The sequence below is a fragment of the Arachis hypogaea genome, chromosome 9 (genome assembly GCF_003086295.3).
Source record: "Arachis hypogaea cultivar Tifrunner chromosome 9, arahy.Tifrunner.gnm2.J5K5, whole genome shotgun sequence".
Lineage (NCBI taxonomy): Eukaryota > Viridiplantae > Streptophyta > Magnoliopsida > Fabales > Fabaceae > Arachis > Arachis hypogaea.
In genome coordinates this window covers 92,155,474-92,179,468 of record NC_092044.1, presented here as the reverse complement: position 1 = coordinate 92,179,468, position 23,995 = coordinate 92,155,474, and the positions used below count along the sequence as shown (strand labels likewise).

Genomic DNA, 23,995 nt, shown 5'->3' with positions numbered 1-23,995 from the left:
TATTTATATTAATAATTTAATAATTAATTATATTAAATCATAATTAATATAAATAATTATATTAACTCAATATCAAATATTATTTATATTGTTATATTGAATCATAATTAATTAAATTTATTTACATAAAAAATAAATTTAATTTTAAAATATTATAAAATAATTTTTGGTTTGATTATTTATTTTTATTTGTAAAATTTAAAATACTAATTAAATTTAAGTTATCTATTTTAATATTTTATAATATTGAATTATTTTAAATTATAAATTTAAATAATATTATTATAAAAAATAATAATTATATTAATTTTAAGTATTTTAATTAATTAATTAAATGGGATTACAATAAGGATTAAAATTAATTCTTTTTAATGAAAAAGAGAGAAATATTTTAAATTCTTATTTATTATTTATAAGACAAAAACTGATGTAAAGTTATTTATAACAGATAAACCATAAATAAAAATTGAAATAAATTTTCTACCCAAAATGGTTTTAACAAATAAACGATGAATATGCGTCACTATGTTCATATTTTTAGTGTCCAGAGACACTAATCAATTATACGCTTATTGCCTTATTGTTATGTAAGTGTGCAGAGTCGTTGAGATTTATAATATAATATTCAAATGGTGCATACGTGTGATTTAGTAATGCTGTAGACTATTAGTCGATGAAAATTGTGGGCCCATATTTTCGTTGGGCTGTGTGGGCTAAAGCCAGTATGAAGGTAAAAAAAATATGGAACAAGGGAAAATAGAGTAATATACGTTGACAAAATAAAAGGGTAACACAATGGTTGTAGGTTATAATTAAAAAGTAATTTTTTTTAAGTTATTATTAAGTCCTTTTATTAATGATGGCTAAAAATAAATGATTTGCGTAGTGGTAATTGTAGTGACACGCATAATAATTAAGCTTTATTGGAATTGCTATGTTATTGTAAGTTGAATGTTGAAGAAAACTGAACGTTAGTTTCAATGAGAATGAAAGCAAAAATGACAGTGAGTTTAAAAAAATTAATGAGCTTAAAAAATTAATGATCTTGGTGGTAATAGTTTTGTTGCATATGAAAATACATGTGAAATATTTAATTAGCAACATATTAAATGAGACTGAATTTGAGTGTTGAATGATAAATATTTTTGTAACCAAATTGAAAATTTTTTTCTTTAAAAGCATTTTAATTCAAAAGCAACAAATTATAGTTTTTGCATTTCTGTTTAATTGTTAGATTGGGAACTAATTGAAAAAAGTTATTTTATTCTGCTAACATATCATTCAATATCATTTATAATAAAAGATACCAGGAACAATAATAAGAATTCTTGTATTTTTTCTATGGCTGTGCTTTACAAAAAAAATATTTTTTTACTATCATTTTTGTTTTATTATTTTTTGAGTTTTGATTTTTTTATCAATTTTTTATTTATTTTTCTTGTTTATACTATAAATGTTTTTGCTTAGAGTTCTTTTTAATGTTCTCTAATGCATATTATTGTATTTTTGTAATGAAACTTTAAGTACTCATTATTCATATAATTTTTTTAATCATTTTTATTAATACATATTTTTTATGAAACTTTATTATTTTTGTTTGGCTTTATATAATTTTCACTATTATTTTTGAATTAATATCTACTTTATTTACTATTGTTATTTGTTTATAATATAAATTATTAATTCCATTAGAAATGCCAAATTGACTACATAAAGTGACTAAGTGAGGATTCATTCATTGTGACCAAAATAAACTCGGCCACAACCTAATGGGACTTTATTGCACCTATCAGTGGTTTTGTTCAAATTTCGCAAGGCCCATTCATGATTAGTATTTAGTTCTAGTCCAACTGTTTCACGCCGTATGTGGCCTACTTTGCGAAACTCGACTTTAGTGACTTCTCCATGCATTCATCCAAGCTCAACGTGGCTGTCTTGACAACTTTCCTTTCTATCCTTTTGGACAAATTCCAAGGACAAACCTGTTACATCCAACCGAACCATACTTGCTATACCAGTACTGTTTCATTAAAGCAAATGGAACATGTAAAAATTTTTCTATACAATATGCTCTTATAGGCAGTAATCATTTTTATGATTGCAGTTAAAACTTAAAACAAATGACTTGGCATAATTTACACTGTTAAAGACAGTGACCTTTTGCAGTGCATCTACAGTTTGGAGGCTATAGGCAGAAGCAATTTAACCTTTTGTGTTAAAATTTGAGTATACTTTTGGTGTTCTATGATATTATTATTATTGCAGTGATAGATTCTCACCAGAGAATATTATATTGTAATTAATAATCCTTAAAATAGAGAGGCTTTTTTTGAATAGATATATTTAAAATAATAAAAAAAGGGGGGAAATGAGAAACATAATTCTTTAAGCAACGGACGCTATGACATTTTTCTCCCCACTATGTAAATCAGAAAAAAGAAGAAAAAATAAGACAGTCGTAAGTTTGAAGCAATGTAAGTAACAAAATTGAAGAACAAAATAGACATTTAAACAATGAAAAATCCTAAGACGAAGGGATTTTAAAAAAAAATAGAGACCGAGGGTCTCCATATTTTTGTTTCTTTACAGAAATTTAATGATACGGATAATTCTAAGAAATATGTATATGAACAAGAATAAATGTGCACATGCTACTCTAAGTTTCTTACAAAACAGACTTGAGGTAACCTCTAATTGAGGGACATGTACCACTAATAAGGCCTCTTCAAATCTTTGTTGCTTGCATACTGTGAGGGTGTTAAGAGTTGCCAAATACTTAGAAGTACAACAATCCATATACCTTGCCCTTGATTCACCTGTAAGTCAAGCTATCCCAGTTAATTCTAAAACCAATTGCAAAAGATTGTCAAGTTTATTCCTAATTTCCAACACCCTAAAATATAGCCCATAAACTCTACTAATTCTCCAGTAGTAGTAAATAATATTTATGATATGTTTCATTACCCCCTAAATGTGATTGGAGGATAAAAATTTATAAGGATAAATTTCATGTGCAAAAATATACATACAACTCAACCACAAAAATTTATACCCCAGGTTTACCCTAATCATATCCTTAAACTGGCTGGGAAGTTTTTAAAAAGTAGCGTGAAAATTATCATTGATAAACTCAATCAAAATTTACACCCAATTTTTATGCTCCCAAGCCATGAATTCCAGAGTATAAAAGATGAATTCAAGTTACTAAAATGTAAGCAGAAATTTTGTATAACAAAACATAGAACAAGACATGGAGAAACGAGGAAAAATCAAGTGTATCTAAGCAATCCAAAAATCTTGTGTTCATTATTGTCCAAATCACATAACAAATCTACCTAAGACAATATCATCGCTAAGTTAACTGAATTAATGCATAGCAATATTCAACATACCTAATTAATCTCAGAATGGAGCCTCTAGAGATTCTTCCCACACATCCCCACTGGCATTCGACATATCTTCGCCGTCTTCTTCCATAGAAAGCCTAATATATTCTCTATGCGCAAAACGATCCCACTCTGTCATACTTGGATCCTCACGCTCCTGAAGTTAGAACATACATGGAATTAGAATATTCCTAAAACTTCACGAAAACTGTTCATTGAGAGCAAAATAGGATCTAAAACTTGTGTCTACCTGACGTATAAGAAACGGATCACGGGTCTCAAAAGCAATGAATTTGTTCAGATTGAAAAGAATATTGAAAACGTTGCCAGAAAGTTTGCTGCCTTTAACATCTCGCAATGTAATAAATCCCTCATTCTGCTAAAAACATAGGAAGATTACCACTTGCCCTTAGAAACAGAAACAACTATAATTTAAGAGACAAAAAAGGAGAGACCTCTGGTCCAATCATATCAACAATCTGACATAATATATCTTCAAAAAGCACTGGCTCTTGGGCCATGCACTCCATCCGATGCAACTGCTCCTCATAAAAGAACAGCATTTCGTTTGGTGTCAGCACTCCATTCCCATCCAAATCAATGCATCTGAACCTACAAGGATAAAAAGATAAAACAAGCATAAACACATTAAAATTTTTTATTTAATGGTGAGGAGGAAAGAAGACAAATAAAACAATCCCACCAAGTGAAATTTTGATAATGAGATTATCTTAATGCAACTAAGCCAGTCAATATTCAAGTTCAATTTTGAGTGGTAAACAATGCTACAAAATTGCACATGTCGGTACATTTCAAGAACTGTAAGTTAGTAACATTGACATTGAACAACTGCAATTAGAAAGAGCATTCTCAGTCGTGATGCAATTTAACAAAGAACCAATAGTACCTATATTTTGGAAAAACAGTATGTTGAGCTTATGACTCTATCAAAAATGTTCACACACAACAGCAAATGGGTATCTATAGAACGTTGAGCTTATGACAGTATCAAAAATGTTCACACGCAACAGCAAATGGGCAATTTCAGACCCAAGGAGACCAGCATCAAGTTCTTCCATAAATTACCCTTAGATAACTTTTAAGACAAACCAAATGGTAAAAGAAAATAAATTGCTTTCATTTATCATCCAAGACTACTAGTTATCATATATAAAATACAAGAAAGAATATGTTTTACTACGACCAAAAAGATACCGAGAATTTGATGAGGATAAGAATTATACCAGTATTCTAGACTAGGTTCAGACGACTTATCTTCCTCTGCAAGTATGAAATAGACAAAATCTTCATAGTTCATCTTCCCTTCAACTTTGCTGGTAAATTTCCGTGGAACCTGTTTAAGCGTGAGAAAAGAAAAAGTTAAGATGCATTTTCATGTTTGGACCCATAAAAGAAAAAGGATTACAATTCAATAATTGAGCAAATAAAAAATGCATGTTTATAATACCTTTAAATTGAGAATAATATCAAACCAACCCATCCAAAATTTGAATGAACTTCTAACTTCACACGACTTAAAAGAATTTCAAAACAAAACAAATTTCTTGTTCTAAAGTACTGTAAACAGTAAAACTGAACTTGGCACCTTGACACCAATGTAAAATACCAAACAAACCTGAGAAAATATTCTATCAACAATCCGATATGTAAGAGAATGGTTCCCATATTTAATAAGGTTCTCTCTATCAATGAAAAAGTCATGATCTGTGTCGAGCTCCCAAAATTTGCAGTAAATGACATAAAAATGCTCATATGAGAAGTACCTGAAATTTCATAACAGAATGAAGCATATAAATAAACAACGAAACATTTAATTCCATGACAGAGCAAAACAACATTGTTTCATTGTCTGATCCATATAGCCAATCCCATCTAGTGGGATATGGCTCTGTTGGTGTTGTCCTCCACATAAAAATAACTAAAATCAAATGAAATTAATTCACTGTAATTCAGGTTCATATGCCTCAAAGTTACATATACCAAAGCACAACAGTTATGGATCAAAAGTAAGTTATTTGGATTGTTAAGGGTGTTTCTTAGCACCCAGAATTGGTATGGTCTATGGGATAGAGCTGTTTTCTCAGTCACTTGGCTGCTTTGCTTGTTAATGAGTTTGCAAATAAATGTTGAAACCCAAAGTTAATGGCCACAACTTAGGCAGTACATTCTGGAAGATTAAAAGCTAAATTGGGATGATGATGACTTGTATTATTTGTTCAACCTGTAGCCTCAGTTCCAAACTTCAGTTATTTAATTTTTGAGAAGACTCAGAGCTGCTTCCAGGAAGTTGCTCTATTGGATATGCAGAAATCAGGCAGCTAGACTACATTTATAGTTATATCAATTCGCTTGACTTTATCTTTTTCTGTTTTAGAGGAATTATCATACTCCACATTTTAATTGATCCTTTCTCTCGAACAAAATATCGTTCAAAAATGAAATGGAGATTTTCTTTTATTTCCACAGTACAAGGGCATATAAAACAATACAAGAATGGCAGAGTTACATCACCACCGCTTGGAAAGGGAACATTAAATAGGAATCAATGCTACCAAACAATAGACAGAATTTTCAAGGAATACAAGGATATAATTCTAAATGAAAAAATTTTCAGATATTATCATTTCAGCTATAATGGCTTTTACCTCAGAACTTTGTTTATATCCTCTTCCTCATCAACATGCAGCATGGCATCAATGAGGTTCCCACGTTTCAACTCCCGTAGTGTAAGTCGGCCATTGCCCGATCTATTCATGTAGTAAAATATTCTATGTATCACAGTCTCAGCTGTTTAAGCACAACACATGTCGTAGTGAGAAACAGCCCGAGATTTGGGTAATATAAAATAAGAAATATCTAAAATAACATTGTACCATATCTTTCCTGAAATTCAGGTGTGCTTTGCAAAAACTCCAACCCAGGATGAGTGGACAATAACTCCCTCAAGACAGGTTTGAAATCATCCTACAAAAAAGTAAATATCAAGACTACGCTAATGCATAACATTTAACTCGTGTCAACAATAACAAGCAACCAAAAAACATGGGAGCAAGGGTATGATAAAAGCAAAGAAAACCTGCACTAGGTATGTCCGGTAAGGTTGCTTCAGTATGGTATATATTTGTGTAGCTAAATCCATAGCCAACATATTGCCTCGAACCCAATAGTCAATAAATTGTTCCCTTGAATACATGTTAAAAAAGCAGTACAAATTCATCAGGTAAGAACACCAAAGGATAGAAAAAATGGGCAATTGCTATAGAATGTAAACTTTCATCAACAGCTAAAACTGTCTGCAAATGAGTAATAGCTCTATTTTTCTTGTCATCCATTAAGAAATAAAGGTATAAATGTGTACACATTTCAGGGGAAAAATTCAGAATGCTTCATCTGATAGCGTAATCCCATAGATCATAAATGGAATGATCCAACAAGAAGTTTGGTACCTTGTTACTGCTCCAGCATAATTGACATCAATCTTTCTGAAGAGAGCAGCAGAGAAGAATGACGGAAGTTTGCAAATCTCTTTCGTAATAGACTTAAATTCTGCAAATTGAAGACAGATTAATAACAAAAGTTGAAGACCTATTTTTTTCATTTCCTTTTTATTTTCCATGTAAATGGAAGAATCTCTCAATTCAGCATAAAGAACTAATAGCATATCTTACCATGTAACTGCAGACCATCCACATGACCAACAAATCGATTGTCAATTTGAAATAGGAAATGCTCTTTCATGTCATCCGGAGGAGGACGACCATTTTTGAAGTAGAACTGCAAGCACAATCAACACAATGCTAATAATTGTATAATAAGGGATATATATAACTCCAAAGATGGAAAGTTTAGAGAAAAAGAAATAAAGAATTCGTTTAGACAATAAGAAATACCTGTGGAATGATCTCCCGTACTGGCTCGCTGACTACTTTGAGTGGAGAACTTAATGAAGAAGGACTAGTTCTCTGTTTCATAGTACGTGGGGAACCAGCTGAACTTCGTGGTGAAAGCGGCGGTGTCGTACCAGCTGGAAACAACGAAGGTACTGAATTGCCTGCCAGAGCATTTGCGGTTGGTGAGTTCTCAAGTGCACATGACAAAGCTCCTGCCTTTGCATCATCTATCAATGACTTGACCTGTGTTCACAATTTATTGATTAAAAAGGACAGAATAAAATAAACATGACTATCTTGCAAAAGTTAACATGGCACAGAAAAAAGCTAAACTAAAGCAAAAAGAAGTAATCCTCTAATCCTCTATAGTCCTAGTACAGAAGTACTCCACAACCTAGCTTAAATTTATACAATTCAACAGAGAGCTTGTTCTGTTATGAAGAATAAGGTCGAAGACAACTATTTAATGCATCTAAATTTTTTTTAACGGAAGAAAAGATATTTTTAACAAGAGAAGAAATAGTACAGAGAAACTACATGTTTGAAAATCCACAGCCTTGCTTCAAAATTTATAAAATTCAAGAGACAGCTTGTTCCATTTAAAACATAACAAAAGAATAAATTTTATTAACAAGAAAAGAAAACAAAGAGCATGGAGGCCAACAGAAACTCATAGCAAAAAGGTAATTAATGCATCTTGAATAGAATGCCCTTTTTCTTCTACCAAGTGGTTCAACTTCTCATATAGCCTTCATTATATAAAATGACAGCTCAAAATTCAGCCACGGAAGTATCAAACCATGTCCACCACATGCATATTGCATAAGAAACTGAAAGTATAATATCTGACTAAGGAAGCAGGTAAACATAACGAAAACGCAGCCAAGCCATAAGAGAGACAAGATAAGAATCAATTTGAAATTACTTGTATCAACTATCAACAACTAAACTTTGTCCCACTATGTCAGGTCGTTTATATGGACTAAATAACACCTTAGTGTTTTTAACCTAAGCCAAGTTTACATATAAACTATTAAATCCTAACTCTCTTTTTGATAGTTTAATCTCTGTTTGTTTTCTAGGTCGCCCTTAACCCCGACCTACTTGACTCTGTTTTCTAGGTCGCCCTTAACCCCGACATATTTGACTATCATCCATCCAATCCACTTTCCTTACAAGGGCTCCTATAAGTGCTCTTCATGGATGTTTAAGTAGTTTCTATTTGAGATACTATAATATTATATTATTAAATATTACATAAAGGACACCACCTCAATTATTACTTTAGAGAAGTGCATCACTTTCAACCCCTCTAGCTCAGAACAATAGCCAGAGCTCTATTTTTCAAAACAGTGAAATGGAGACCAGCTTCTCTATTGTTGGATCAGACAGCATAAACCGCGGATATGTACAATATCATTTATTATGAAACTACGACAAATAGAATGGTGGAACTAGGCAGTACAAGTGAACAACTCAATTTCAACAGAACAACTGATATCAGACAACTGTGGTAAGTGCCTATAAACTGAGAGTTTCACATGAAAGCTCAAATGAAGAGTAGCAAGTTATTCACAAAGAGAACATACAGAACGATAGATGAATATGAATGGTGTTAGAATCATATAGCCGGACTCAAATGATCAGGTAGAATTGATAAATCTTGTACAGATTGAGGTTCAAATGTAACTATCACATAAAGGAATTTTCTTTCTCTTTCATCTTCAGATTTTTCTTACTTATATAGGATAGTGTGCTTTTGTAGAAGTTTTATTTCTTACTTCACAATTCTCTGTTTTTTCCCCTTCCAAAACTAAACATTTCAGGCCACATTAAGCTCAAATTTTGCTACCTAAAACCCTCATGAAACAATATAAAAACAATTTTAACTTGTCAAAGTATGAAATTTTACTTAGCTCTCTTTACTCCACTTCCATTATCATCAGTCAAGTGAATTTCCAAAATCATTCATTCATTCATAGAAAAATCATTTGTTCAATATTTGAAATCAACTATGTAGCATGTACCAGGCGGCAAGTATCAGGAAGCGAAAGCCACTGTGAGAATAGCTCCTCAGCAACACCAGGATTCGATTTCAGTGCAAAAGAAGAAACCTCCTGAAGCTGCAACATCTCTGGGTCCAAAGACACCAACTCCCCAGTTTCCTTCACATCCATATCATAAACCCGAACCCAATTCCACTTCTCATGCACACCACAACAACCCTAATTTCAATCACACACCTAAAAACCCTAAACCTCACTTTCTTCAGCAATCACTCTAATTTCTCCCCCGAGCTCTTGTTCTAACAGCAGGGTTAGCAAAACCAAGTTGCTAAGTTTGCAACTTCCCATCGAAAACAACCATGGCTAGCAGCCATGAGCTACAAGATTAGAGGAACACCGAAAAGGAAACTTTATTCAGCGTCGCTTGGTCTGAACACTCGAAGAAACCAATAACAGCACAGAATAGGAAATTCAGAAAGGGAAAGAGAGAAAGGAGGGTTGCTGAGAATCAGAGAGGAAAATTTTTCGGAAGGGGCGAGAAAATTCGAGTGTGAAGATGAGGACAACGAAATAGAGGAAAGAGGAAATTGTGAAAAAGGAATAGCCTATCTTTTTCTTTTTTTTTTTTTAAGTTTGGGGGGGGTTTGGGTTTGAGGTTTGAGAAAAGAAATAGAGAGATTAATGGTGGTGGTGGAAATCGCAGTGATTGAATCGAAGAGTTTTTTTGAGTTTTGTATTTAAGAGTGTGCTTTACTGTGTGCCGTAGACGCACTGTTACCAACTGAAACTGCGAGTGTTAGAAAAAGTGTGTTTCGATTGCGAAGACTAAGAAATTGATAATTGAATATTGAATTGGATTTTTCAAAGGAATCGTTTTGAATTTCTTTTAAGGGGGAAAAAGATGTAAAACAGCGGCAATTATAGGACGTAAAAGGAATTTGTTTTCATATATTGGGTTTAAATATAAACCAATACTGTTTAAATTTAATTGGATACGTTTATTTTGGTTTTCAGTATTTTTGTCTTGCTTCTGCAAATCCAAAACCAATATAATTAAGATTCGTTTAATTTGATTAGGAGGTTAGAAAATAAGAAATTATTTTTTTAAAAAATTAAACATAATTTACTTAATACTAGTATAAATAGAAAAGTTTTATAAATAAATGTTATCAAAGTTTATCAATCAACCAAATTTATTTGTCAATTTATCAACGTGACGTGTATTTATTCCATTTTCCTTACAACATTAACCAAATTAAACTTTAAAAAATTTCAAACAAATCTACAACATAAAAAAAAACTCAGGTCATAAAGTACCACACCATGTGTAACAACCTGAATGCCAACATTTATAGTATTAATTCAAAGATTGATTTCAATGATGTCATGCTTCAAGAACATTTCGAAACAATATAATCATTCGGCTTCCAACCACAGGCATGGAATTATGCAAAATTGCATAGCATTTTTTGCATGTCGTTTTTCTTTTTTCCTCAGCACAAAAATATAGAGAATGTATTTATCAAGTAGCCATATAGTTCTTGCATATAAACAAATTCCTAGAGTAACATAGTATCTCTTCTTATGGGTCCATGTGGAAATAAATCATGGAAGAACATTTGAAGAGGTATAGAAGAAGTCTGCCAAAGCTTCATGAGGTAATTCCAATTAGCTCTATAGCCTTTGAATGGACCCAATATAAAGATGGAAATATACATAGTAATCAACAATTGTGCGATATCTCAGAAGTTTCATGAATGGAACTGATGCCCTTTGGCGCAAGTAGTCTTCTGACCACACAGTTCTTCATTTCCTTTTTCCCGTACCAATTGACAGGAGTTCAAAGCTCCTGAGTGTGTCATCACGGCCTCCCCTTGTCCCGGATGCACGGGTGAATGACGTTTTGGACTCCAGACCTGGTTGAATCCTCTGAGTTGTAGATAGACGGCTGCTGCTTGCAAGCAGCCTACTTGAACGGTTCTCACTAGGCTCACCAGAAGAACTAGGCCGGCTGCTCAAAACAACAGGCCTTTTTGAGGCACTGCCATTGCGAGAAGAGCTACGAGTTCTCTCCGAATCAGCTTGCTGCAAAGAAAGAACAAAAGATTAATACAAGTTTGAGTAGTTGACTCATGATTCATAAGTACCAAATTTGATTATAGCAACAAATCCAAAAGAAAAGATACTGAAACAAGTACTAACCACATCTTTGGAAGATGGCAAATCATCTGAAGACCTATGCAGATTTAGTCCAGAGCCATTCCTTCTTGCAAATGCCTCAACGGCACCTGATAATCTTTCCCGAATCTCTGGCCCACCTAAGTTATAAATACAATAATCACTATCCGATGAAAGATTTTCCATCTACATATAGTATAATTAAACTTTAAACATATAACAATTTGAACACATTTATTCATGGTGACAATAATCTTGCTGTAAAAGAAGGATACCTGAAGGTCGATCTAATCTATCTCCTGACAGTCCTGGGTTTCCGACTGGCTTCCCGGTTAGCTGTAGAAAATTTCAGCTAATATAATTAATCGTAATTAAGAGGATTCTTAACTTCAACTGAAAATGCAATGGAACATTTCTTGTTACATCATAGACGAAAATCATAACTACCGAAAGAAGTACTCACTCGAGCTCTAGAACTGGATCCAATTTGTGGATACTTCAATATAGTCCAGTCAAATACATAGTCAAATTGATAACCTGTAGCAACATTTCAAATTTACTTTCAAAGACTCAAAGGAATTTTTCGCTGAGAAGCAGTGAAACTCATGTATACTAGCCAACCTTCTCGTATGAATAGGTCACGGAAGAGTCTCTTGAGATATGAATAATCAGGCTTATCTTCAAAACGCAATGACCGGCAGTAGTGAAAGTAGGATGTGAATTCCAGTGGGTGTGATTTGCACAAGACCTGTCTCATAAACCCATAAAATAAGTTATTTGCAACAGCTAAAATTGAAAGAATAATTAACTTATTACTCGATAGTTGAACTTATTTAAGAAAAGAAAATATGATGTGACACACCATTGTTGGGTGAACAAATAAAATTAGCAGAAAACCAGTAATCATAATATTCAGAGGTTTTCAGAAAAGTCGCTTGCAATAACAGTACCTCTATTGGAGTAAGCATCTTCTTTTCACTTATCTTGTCATACTTCTGCTTTTTAGTCCCAGCTTTCAAGCCTTGCCAAGGAAGACTGGAAAATAATTGCTAAACTAATTAGATACAATGAGAAAGTCAGTAATGGAAGTAAGAATCCCAGGGTTGCTATCAACCTTCCTCTCAAGAAGTACATGAGCACATAACCAAGAGATTCTAGATCATCTCTTCTGCTTTGTTCTGCACGAATTATCAGAGAAATATACGTTTAAAATTAATTACTTAACATACATTTTGAATCATACAATTCGTAGAAACCTTACTAATTAATAGCCAAACATAATTTCACTCACCAACTCCAAGATGAGTATTAACACTTGCATAGCGTGCAGTTCCAGTAAGGTTTTTGTTTTCCCTGGAAAAGAAAAGGTGGTATGGGCGATATACTCAAGCACAAGAAACGAAGTTAACATACTGCAGCATGTGGCAAAACAAAATCTCAATTTCAGTACCTGTATGGTATATGCTTATGGGTTTGAAGATCACGATACTTTTTTGCAAGACCATAATCAATTATGTAAACCTGTATTGCATTAAGGAAAAAAAAAATTCAGAAATGCCTTTGTATCAGTTATTGACATTAAACATCAGTGTCTGACTAAGTGCAACATAAAGTAAAACCAGCTTAGCATGCATATCTTCTACATCTGACAATGACATTTAAGAAACAATCCATACAAAAGATGGACTCATGCAGTATTCAATACTTCAGATGCCAAATAGGTGACCAGTGTTGCATGTGCAAAGAGAAGTGACGGTTTTTGGCTTCTCTTGCGAGCATACTTTTTTTTCCATTAAGTGTCTCACAGGGGACCTGATTGGGGTGAGAATTGACAGATTATTTCAAGGATTATTCGTGCATTGGCAATGTCTTCAGAAATGTGAGATAAAGCAAGATTCTGGTAGTCTTTGTAAATTATTAATGACAATAGTTCAAACTACAAGTGAGATGTACGGCTTGCATAAACACTCAACCAGGTAAGGTTAAAGTTCAAATAGCAGGATACCCCAGTTACCTGATTTGCCTTGCGGCCCAAACCCATTAAAAAGTTGTCGGGTTTTATATCACGGTGCAGAAAACCCCGGGAGTGCATGTACTCAACTCTGTTTAGCTAGTAAACCAAATTGAAGGGGAAAGTGTTAAAATACAGTAGCTATCCATTAGAAGTCTAATTCCCTTCAAATTATGGTCATACTTACGAGTTGATCTGCAAGCATCAGAACTGTTTTCAGCGAAAATTTCCTGTTGCAATAGTTAAATAAGTCTTCCAGACTTGGTCCAAGAAGGTCAATCACCATGACATTGTAGTCACCCTCAACTCCAAACCATTTTAAATGGGGTATACCAGCTACAGAATAGAATGAACACACTAATCAGACAGGCCCATAGACTATTAACTTACTTCATGCCTTGCCTACAGCAAATCAAAATTGAAAAAGTAAAAATTAGGAAAAGAAAAATTGAAAACTTACTTCCGCCTTGAAGAAGCATATACAATTTTGACTCATAATGAAGTTGTGGATGTTTGGTCTTCACAGATTCCTGACAAACCAATGAAGATAGAAGAAAAATTAGTGACAATACCAGAACTTTGAAACAACTCAGCAACAAATTTCCTAATAAATAAATAACTGAGGTTGATTGAATACAGAACCAAATATCTTTCTTATGTAATGCTCCACAGAAAATAATCAACTAGCAAAGATAAAAGTTAAAAAAGAAATACAAAGCCAAAACATGCATAATGTATTTAGAGCAACCCAATATGTTTACAAGGTTAACCTAAAATTGAGGGAAGAAGGGAGAATGGAACAAATGTACATTAATATTAAAGTCTGAAACAGATATTTCAAATAATGACACATGCAATCAAACCCAAGACTATACAAGGGAAAAGTCTACCTTATACTCCAGTGAGAAGCTATAAACATGCAGTCTAATGATCACATAAGAAAATACAGATTTGGATTGGAATCCACCCGATATCTTTCAATTTTTCATCACCGAAATTTTCAACTCCACAGTTATCTTAAAAATCCGTTACTTCTAAAGAGTAACTTCTCCCTAATATAAGAGTACTAGAAGCATGTCCGAGTTTAAGTAGATATCCTACCTGCCCAACCAGTATATAAAATCATAGCTATAAACCTATAAACATGCGTAATGAGTCTAAACTAACAATATACCAATCACAACAACAAAATCAACCGATGTAATATGACAGAAAAACATAAATACATAATAGGATACCAAACATTTAACATAAAAAGGATCCAATAGAAGCTAATAATTGCACCCACCAGCTTGACAGCAACTTCCTCTCCACTTTGCACATTAACACCTGGAAGTAAACAAAAGAAGAGCACCAGGAAACCAAAAGCAGTGTCAAGTCCAAATCATCTGAAGCAAACATTGTAACTAATTCTACTAGGGTAAAAGAAAAAAAAAAGGACTTTATAAATGATAAAAAATAAAAATAAAAAAGCATACCCAAGTAGAGCTCTCCAAATGACCCACTTCCAATCTTTCTCCCAAGCTTGAATTTTCCACCGATAACGTGATCCATGATCACAAAGATCACAAACTCAATATGTTCAACCTTCCTTAATTACAAAACTACTTGACCACACACATTAACCGATTTAAAAATAAAAAATAAAAAATTTTGCCCTACTCCGAGAGTCTCATCAACGATCCACCTTTATTTCCCGAAAACCCTCAGATCCAAAGAGATTCTATTAAGATTAACACAGCGATCCAAAAACTGTATCGAACAACTCAAAAATTCAGGCCTTGCTAATCCTCAATACCTCAAAAATCATCATCAACAACAAAGAGACGGAAAAAATAAACAAATTAAGAAAAAATTGATCAGTTAAAAATAAGATCAAGAACTAGAAATCTCAAGGCAGCTTAGTAGAATCGAAAGCTACAATTGCGATTATGGGCTCACTCAAAGAAAAACCCCTTTTTTTATTTCTTATTCAGATAAAGTAGCTAGAAATCGAAAAGGATGTGAGGAAAATCGGAGTATCCTTTAGCGGATTAACTAAATTTTTTTTGCTGAACAAGAGTGAAGTACTGTGCAAAAATGGGGAAACTGTATAGGAAGAAGAAGAAGGAGGAAAAGAAATCTAATGACTACGATGATCTCGGCGAGAGATGAGTTATTGTTGGATTATGCATCCGGTTTTCGGATCTATCCCACCTGATGAGGCGGAGGTGAATTTTCTCGGGAAATTTTTCGAGATTCCGGGAAAGAAAGGAAAGGAAAAGAAAAAGAAGAGAAAAAAGAGCGTGGGTTGGAGGAGAGAGAGGAAATGGTGTGGTCTGTCTGTGGTGTGAATGTGAGAGGTGCAAAACAGGAAGAAATTTGGATGACTGTCCAAAACCTGTGTCCTGAAGTGATATGATATGCTCTCGTTTCTCATTTTTTCCTTTTTCTTTTTTATGTAAATATTTTTTTTCAAAACAGGATAATGCTAATTACGTCTAATTCTTTATGTTATTACTTATTCGATGCTTAAATTAAAGAAAACTTTATTCGTAATCCTTTGTGGTGCTTTTAGAATGTGTAATTTAGGATTTAACTCACCAGAAGAATACGTAATTATAATTTATGTCATTCATCCTACTAAAATATAAAACATATCTATCTTAGCCTATAAATATTTGATTTATATAAGTATAATTATAGGTAAAAGAAATTACTAGATTCCCATAGGGAGCCATGGAGGCAATAGTAATGGTAATAAGCTTTTCATATAATTGGTTAGTGTGAGAAATATCCTTTTCCTTAACCAATAGTGTTGAATTCAAATCAGGTATGAATTTTCGTTTTGGCTTGTATTGCCAATAGTTTATTTGGTTTTATTTCAAAATATTTTTGTTTATATTTTAAAATATAACATTTCACAAAATAATATTTTTTTCTCTTTATAAAATTATGATAAATTTGTTTTAGGTATTTCAAACTCTTATTTTATATTAAATCAAATGTAATTTTCTAAGAACTTAAAATAATTATATTATTTTGTGGATATTTTAGAATTTAAGTTGGATACACTATTAGTGTAAAACCATTTTATTCGTGTATTCAATCACATAATGTTATATTAAAAAAATAACTATTTTTTATATTAACCGCGTGAATAACCATCTAAAAAAAATTATTGTGATTACACAACTATATAAAACGCTTTATATTATTAATGCATCAAAATTAAACTCAAATTATATTATTAAATTAATTACTTTTTAAAATTAGACAATTACAATAATTTAGATTTTTTTACATTTGAGTACATTTTATTTTCTATAAAAACATGCTACGAGTTGTAGTGTTTTAGTATTTTACATATATAATGAAGTGAAAATCGTTACGATAAAATCACTAATCTGCTTTAACTTGTAGTGGATTATGCAGTTGTTTTTGACAAAAATTCAGTTTAATTTGTAGTGGATTACATACCGTTATTTATTTATTATTTTTTTTTTGCAAGAATTCGCGATTCATTGTAGCAGTTTATATGTTTGGATAATTGATGTGAAATTTATGAAAATAGAAGAGTCAATAATAGAGATCAACTCAATTTATACTGGAAGATGTGGACAAAATACGGGGAATGATGGAATATCATTAAAGTAAAATAAAAAATTGAAGCTAATAAGTATAACAAGGCCTAAAGTTAAAAAAGTTAAATTGAAGTCAAAATGTTAAATAGTTTAAAAAAAACTTAAATTGAAGTCAAAACGTTAAATAGTTTTCTTCTTTTTTATTCGCCGCGAATTTGATCTCTATTTAAGAGGTTTACCGCTAGCTAATGGATTACTGCATATATAAGATAGGATTTAAACTCTGAACATTTACTTAAGCAGACGAGTGGACTAACTATGTGACCAACCTAAATTAGTTTCTCACTTTCCTTATTGACATGAAAAGAATAACTTAATTCGTTGTCCGGAAACGTTTTGATAGGATGTAAGATCATTTTTTATCACTACAATGGATTGGTCTGATGCTCTTGTGAACAAAATGCTATCATCAGCAGAAAAAAGATGATTGTTCTCTAGGTTGTCCCTCGCAATTCTTATTCCTTAAATTTGCTTGTTGTTTTGTGCTTTTTTGAGCAAACTCGATAGGGCTTTCGCACACAAAATGAATAAATATTGCGAGAGATGATCTCCTTACCTCAATCCTCTTGAGGGTTGAAAACTTTGGCTTGATTTCCATTTAGAAGAATCGAGAAGGATATCAACCTCACATATTTCCCAATTGTTTGGACCCATCTAAGTGGATATCCCATCGAAGTCAATACTTCACTCAAAAAGTTCCACTCCACACAGTAGTATGCATTTTTCATATCATTCTTCATTCCCACGTACCCCTTGTTTCCTCCGGTCTTCTTCTTCATGTATTGAAAAATGTCAAAAGCGACAAGACCATTGTCCATGATCAATCTTCCCGAGACAAAAGCACTCTAAAATTCTCCTATAATCTGTGGGAGGATGTACTTAAGTCGGTTCGCTATTATATTTGTTGCGATCTTGTAAATCACATTGTAAGGTGATATCGATATATATTCTTTTGTGTGTTTTGCCTTGTTACTTTGGGAATCATATATATTTGAGTATGGTTTAGGAGGCTTTGGGTCAGACCATTCGTTTAAGATCATTAAAACTGTTCTAGTTACATCTTCACCTACTATTGGCCATATTTTTTGGTAAAAAAACGCCGCCATTCTATCTAGGTCTAGGGTTTTTTTCGGGTGCATTTGCGGGAGGACTTGAAAGACTTCTTCCTTCGTAAAATTTTTGTTAAGGAATTCAAATCTTTCTTTGTTTATTCTACTTCCGACCACTTTCTGTCGATTCTTCAACATTTCAAGTCTCCTTCAATGAGAACAACTTTTAACAAAAAGTTACTTTTAACAAAAAGTTATGCATATTTGAAGTTTGGTATGAAAAACTGAATTCTGCAGCAAAATAGCATTTTCTAAAAATTGGGTGGTATGAGTATGCGGAATAGGGCATGCCACGCGAGCATTGGCCTCGGCCAAACACTGATGCGTACACGACCCTGGCATGCGTATGCGACAACCCTTTGCTGTTTCGAAACTTTCGCGTACACGGACAATGCACGCGTATTCGACTTTGTCAAAATGATACCCATGCATACGCGGGACTGTCCTACGAACACATGACTCTGTTTTGCTAAAAAAAATATAATTTTTGTATTTTTAAGCACTCCTCTAGTCTTCTAAACTTCTTTAATCATTGTTTAAGATCCATTAGCTAATGATTAGGCTTTGGGATGAGTGAGAGCATATTGGGTGGATGAAATAAGTATTTTAGATGATGAGCTTAGAGTCGGTGATTAGGTTTTGGAAGTCTTGTGGATGAGATTAGTGTAAGTTGATTTGTGGGGTATTTTATTGATGGGGAACTAAGAAATGAAGGAAATTGAGCAATATCTTACATACATGGTTTGTGAACTTGAAAGAACTCAAGAATTGAGGATGATTAAGATGAGATGAGAACTTGATAGTGAGTAGGGCATTATCTCCCTAGGATGCTGAGAACTTGAGAGTTAAGAATAAATTGAGATGAGAAAGATAATGGCAACTGATGGAAGTCTGAGGTTGATGAACTTATTGAGTATGAGCAGTTATCACTAAATGATGATAGTATGGTATGCGTTGATTGGTAAGTCGCTATACGCCTGGCGAGGATGGTGGTTTAATTTTGCTTGTCGAGGTAGCGACATCGGTGTAGGGGCTGTGGTGGTAGACTCCCATCTACGTTCAGATGTCAGGGCTGAGGTAGTATCCCGCTCGCATAATCTTTCTTGCCATAAGAGTGAGTCAGGTACTATATCCCACGGTGGAGAGTGAGATAGGCACTATATCCCAGGGAGCGCATAAGAGTGAGTCGCGCACTATATCCCAGGGTGGAGAGAGTAAGTCGAGCACTATATCCCAGGGTTGCGCATAAAAGTGAGCCAGGCACTATATCCCATGATTGCACACAGTGAGCTGGGCACTATATCCTAGGGAAGGATGTGTTGGGTAGGCAAATTTGAACCGACAAGTGATATCATGAACCAAATGGGATAGGCATTCATCATATGCATCTTCTACATGCTTGCTTGCTTTGATTACTTGAGTTATGCCTAATTGATTAATATGATGCTAATTGATTTACCAACTATATATGTATATTACTTGTGTTTTACTTGTTTGCATTAAATGTGTTTTACTGGCATTGAGGAAGATTGGTAGGTGGTGGCGATGAGATCGCACGGGGTAGGTTGGCAAAGGTTTTGGGATAGCGGTGACCGTTAAAGTAGAAATCCCTTAAGTTAGATTACCCTGTTTATGGTTTTATTATATATTTCTTTAAGCTTGAATACTTGTATCGATGTGAAGTTCTAGGATTCCCTTTGGCTTCTCAGAACCTTATATCTTATCTATTAGGCATTGTTATCATACTGAGAATCTCCGGTTCTCATACCATATGCTGTTGTTGTCTTTCATATGCAAGTCGCAACTCACCTCAGTGAGTTTGCGGATGGTGACAGAGCAGAGGATGATCCAGCTTCCTTTTTTGATTTATTTTTGTAATATCTCGAAAATGAGTATTTTGTTGCCTTAGAGGCTTTTGTACTTAAAATTTGAGAGATAGGATGTCAGCTATTTTGAACATCAATACCCTACTGTATTTTCTATTTTGGCTAACCGGCCTAAACTCCGCAGGTTGTGACTAGTCCTCTTGTGTGTGTGTGTGTGTGTGTGTGTGTGTGCGCGCGCGCGCGTGTGTGTGTATTGTTTACGTTATGTATTCTGTTTATCTCTTATGCCTACGCATTTAGTTATCATGTGTGAACGCTTCGCACTTTTGTATCTCTATTTTCTGCATCTTTGAACTCCTGTTCTTTATACCAGGCTTCTAGTATTATTACTTCTTTCTATATATATTATTGTATGAATTTTATAACTGTCGTGGCACTTTGTTGCATTTGTTTTACGGCTAGAGGTAAGACTTAGGGTGAAAGGGTGTAACAGTGGTCACGTTGTTACTATCACTTCCACCTCCTATCACCACCACACCTCCACCATCCTGCAGTCACCATCAAAGATAATTTTGGTATAATTTTTTATTTTTTTTAGATTTTTTTGTGAGTTTAGGATTTTGTTAGGTATTTTATCAAATTATTGATTAAATTAGTGTAATAAAGTTTGTGATTATGATTTCTTATGTTAATTTAATGTAAATAGAAATTAAATTAAGTTAAGGTAGGTTAAGTAGGGTGAAATTAAGAGTGTTCGAGCTGTTGGAAGACTTTGATTAGTTTATTGAATTAGTTTCATCTTATGAATTTAACAAGTTATCTGTTTTATTAGGACGGTGCTATTTCTCTGAGATCAATTGGAGTTCACTTCTTCTGTATTCTGTGTATTCGTATTCCAAGTAGGTTGCCTATCTCTAAATATAATCAATTGTTTAAGTTTTATGCTGGACTTACTTTTTCTAAGATAGTTTTTTAGGATGGTGATGCATGAGTATCTTGTATCCATTTTCTGCTTATTTTCTAGTTATTTTTAGTTAGAATTTATTAAGTTTTATTATTGAAGAACGGAAGATTGATGGTTTAGAAGTTATAATAAATTCTCGTTGCAAGTATAGTTTATAAACCAAGCAATCAACCTTTCTTACAAAAGTTTTGGTTGTCACAATTAACAAACCCCTTTGGAATTGATAACCGAAATATTTAAACCTCGGGTCGTCTTCTCAAGGAATTGCAGGGAGGTGTTCTTATTATTGGTTATGCAAAGGTATATTTTGGGATTTTTAAAAGGGTTGAATAAGTAATGTAAAATAACAAGTCATTAAAATAATAAATAGTAAAGCTCTTGGCAAGGTATAAGAACTGGAAGTCCTATCCTAGTTATCTTTATCAATTGTGATGAGAATTGGATTTTAATCCCACTTGGTTAACCTCTAACTATGAAGGTAAGTTAAGTGAATGAATTAATTTTGATTCCTCAGGTCCTAGTCTTTCCTTGGGAAAGACTAGAGTTATTGGAACTCGAGTTAATTCTTGAAGAATTTCAATTTTCAATCAACAATGAGTTTGATAACTCAAGTGTCTCCAAGGACTCAACCAAAGCCAAAAGGGAAAATCTAAATTAAATTAAAAGCATCAATAACATAAATTGAAGAAGGCAATCAAATTATGTTTAAACATAAATTCAAATTTAACATGAAAGAGTTCATAAATTAAATTGGAAAAATAAATAAAAGGAATAATAAACCTGGAACTCAGAAGAGATTCTAAGTTGAAATAATAATAAACCCTAATTTCTAAAAATCCTAATTCTAATCCTAATCCTAAGAGAGAGAAGAGAACCTCTCTCTCTAAAAACTACATCTAAAACTATGAAAAGTGAATTATGATCTGATCTGAATTGATGTCCTGAGTCTCTGCATGTTCCCGGACTTTAATATGTGTTTTTGGGCCGAAAACTGGGTTGAAATGCGGCTCGGAATCTATGCCAGCAACTTCTGTAATTCTGCAGATCGCGCTCGTCACGCGTTCGCGTCGTCCACGCGTTCGCGTCACTCAGCATTTCTCGTACCACGCGTGCGCGTCGTCCACGCTTTCGCGTCGTTCGTGCAGCTTCCAATCCGTGTGGTCGCGTCAGGCACGCGAGCGCGTCACGGTAATTCCTTCAATTTCGCGCGGTCGCATGAGCCATGTGACCGCGTGACTTCTCGCTGGTCATCTCCTCGATTCCTTGTGTTCCTTCCATTTTTGCATGCTTCTTCTTCATTTCTTACGCCATTTCTGCCCTATGAAGCTTGAAACACTTAACATACAGATCACGGCATCGAATGGTACGAAGGAAGATAAAAATATACAACAAAAAGGTCCTTAGGAAGCAAGTTATTAATTATAGGATATTTTTAGGAAGGAATTGTAAATTCATGCAAATCATATGAATAAGTGGGTGAAAAGCTTGATAAAACCACTCAATAAAACATAATATAAACCATAAAATAGTGGTTTATCAACCTCCCCACACTTAAACATTAGCATGTCCTCATGCTAAACTCAAGGAGACTAAATAAATGAGTAGGGAAAGGCAAGACTCATGCAATGCAACCTATGAATGTGAATGCAACTACATGCTAAAATGATTCTACCTACTTGGTGAAAAAGTAAATAAATATTTCAAGAATAAATATGAGCTGGATTTCACTAATTCAAATCACAAAATACAATACAAATAATTTGCAAGAAGAAGATAGCTCATGAAAGCAGGGAACATAGAATTAAGCACTGAATCCTTACTGGTAGTGTATATCATTCCAACTCTCAAGTGTCTAGGGTCAATTCTCTCAATTCTCTACTAATCTTGCTTTCTATAGCTTGCTCTTCATCTAACAATCAACAAAAATTTAATGCACCAATACACAAATCAAGAGGTCTTTTAAGGGTTGTAATGGGGTTAGGGTCAATGTAGGATTGTATTTGGCCAAATGGACTAAAATCTGAATCCTTAATTAACATAAACTTTTTCCACCTAACTTAAGACAATCCATATAATCACAATACAAGATCTAACTTCCCATTAACTGTATTTTCCACATATTCATGCATCCTAAATTTGAGTTCAGTACATATGCATTGATACCAACACTTACTTTGGGGTATTTTGTCCCCTTTTATTATTTGTTTTTTTTTCTTTTCTTTTTCACTTTTTTTATTTTTCTTTTATTTTTCTCAATGCATATGATTAAAGTATTGAATGTAATAATATGTTCTCAACTATTATTTTGCACATTTTCACTAAAATATACAATACCCAATTATTCAAACCAAATATTTTCAAATCCAACTTCCCCCACACTTAAATCATGAGCACGTTTACTAGTCTAAGCTAATCAAGGATTCAAATTAAGGACATTATTGTTTTCCGCTTAGAGTTAGTAATGAGCTAAAGTAAAGAACAAATGGGTAAAATAGGCTCAAATTGGTTTGCAAAGGATAATGGAAGGGTAATGCCATATTGGTATGTAAGCTTAGTGAAACAAGGCCTCAATCATATAAGTGAATGCATACATCAAACAGTGGAAATATAGAATTAAGCAAGACAAAGATCACAATTTTAGAGAGAAAAACACACAAAAATAAAATATATTGGTTGATAAAATGCAACCAATCAAATAGGCTCAAAATCTCACTGGTTTTGTGTGTTCGAGCTCTAAACTATGTTCTAAAATAATATTTCTTGATACAAGTTTTTTCAAAAAGTTTTTAATTCAAATTAGTGAAATACTATAAAAAGTTTCTTGAAAAAGAAAATGTTACTTCAACCAAGTGGTAAAATATGCACAAAATAAAACAGACATGCAATCAAATATGCAAATGCAACAATAAAAAATAAAAATTGGTGTTGAGAAGGACTAACTTACCCGTGAAAATCGGTATCGACCTCCGCACACTTAAAGA

At 33.3% G+C, this 23,995-nt stretch overlaps 2 protein-coding genes across 3 annotated transcripts; both read right to left on the bottom strand.

Annotated features, from left to right (window-relative positions):
* Positions 1–2,506: 2,506 nt before the first annotated feature.
* LOC112711223 (serine/threonine protein phosphatase 2A regulatory subunit B''beta) lies at positions 2,507–10,164 on the bottom strand. 2 transcript variants are annotated; one of them, XM_025763833.3, is made up of 13 exons: positions 9,325–10,164; positions 7,298–7,540; positions 7,076–7,181; positions 6,854–6,953; positions 6,484–6,589; positions 6,281–6,371; positions 6,053–6,194; positions 5,023–5,170; positions 4,631–4,740; positions 3,842–3,998; positions 3,637–3,765; positions 3,393–3,543; positions 2,507–2,816 (listed from the first exon to the last, which is right to left on the bottom strand). In XM_025763833.3, exons 1-12 carry the CDS (start codon positions 9,472–9,474, stop codon positions 3,403–3,405), a joined length of 1,623 nt encoding a protein of 540 aa, XP_025619618.1. In that variant the 5' UTR covers positions 9,475–10,164; the 3' UTR covers positions 2,507–2,816; positions 3,393–3,402. The 2 variants fall into 2 exon arrangements, with proteins under 2 accessions (XP_025619618.1, XP_025619619.1); XM_025763834.3 differs by having other exon boundaries at positions 3,637–3,762.
* A 657-nt stretch (positions 10,165–10,821) lies between these two features.
* Positions 10,822–15,907, bottom strand: LOC112711222 (casein kinase 1-like protein 10). Its single transcript, XM_025763832.3, has 14 exons — positions 14,971–15,907; positions 14,781–14,821; positions 13,953–14,022; positions 13,680–13,828; positions 13,496–13,591; positions 12,932–13,002; positions 12,773–12,834; positions 12,596–12,659; positions 12,432–12,516; positions 12,103–12,229; positions 11,945–12,018; positions 11,757–11,817; positions 11,506–11,621; positions 10,822–11,388 (listed from the first exon to the last, which is right to left on the bottom strand). Exons 1-14 carry the CDS (start codon positions 15,044–15,046, stop codon positions 11,110–11,112), a joined length of 1,371 nt encoding a protein of 456 aa, XP_025619617.1. The 5' UTR covers positions 15,047–15,907; the 3' UTR covers positions 10,822–11,109.
* Between the last annotated feature and the right edge of the window lie 8,088 nt (positions 15,908–23,995).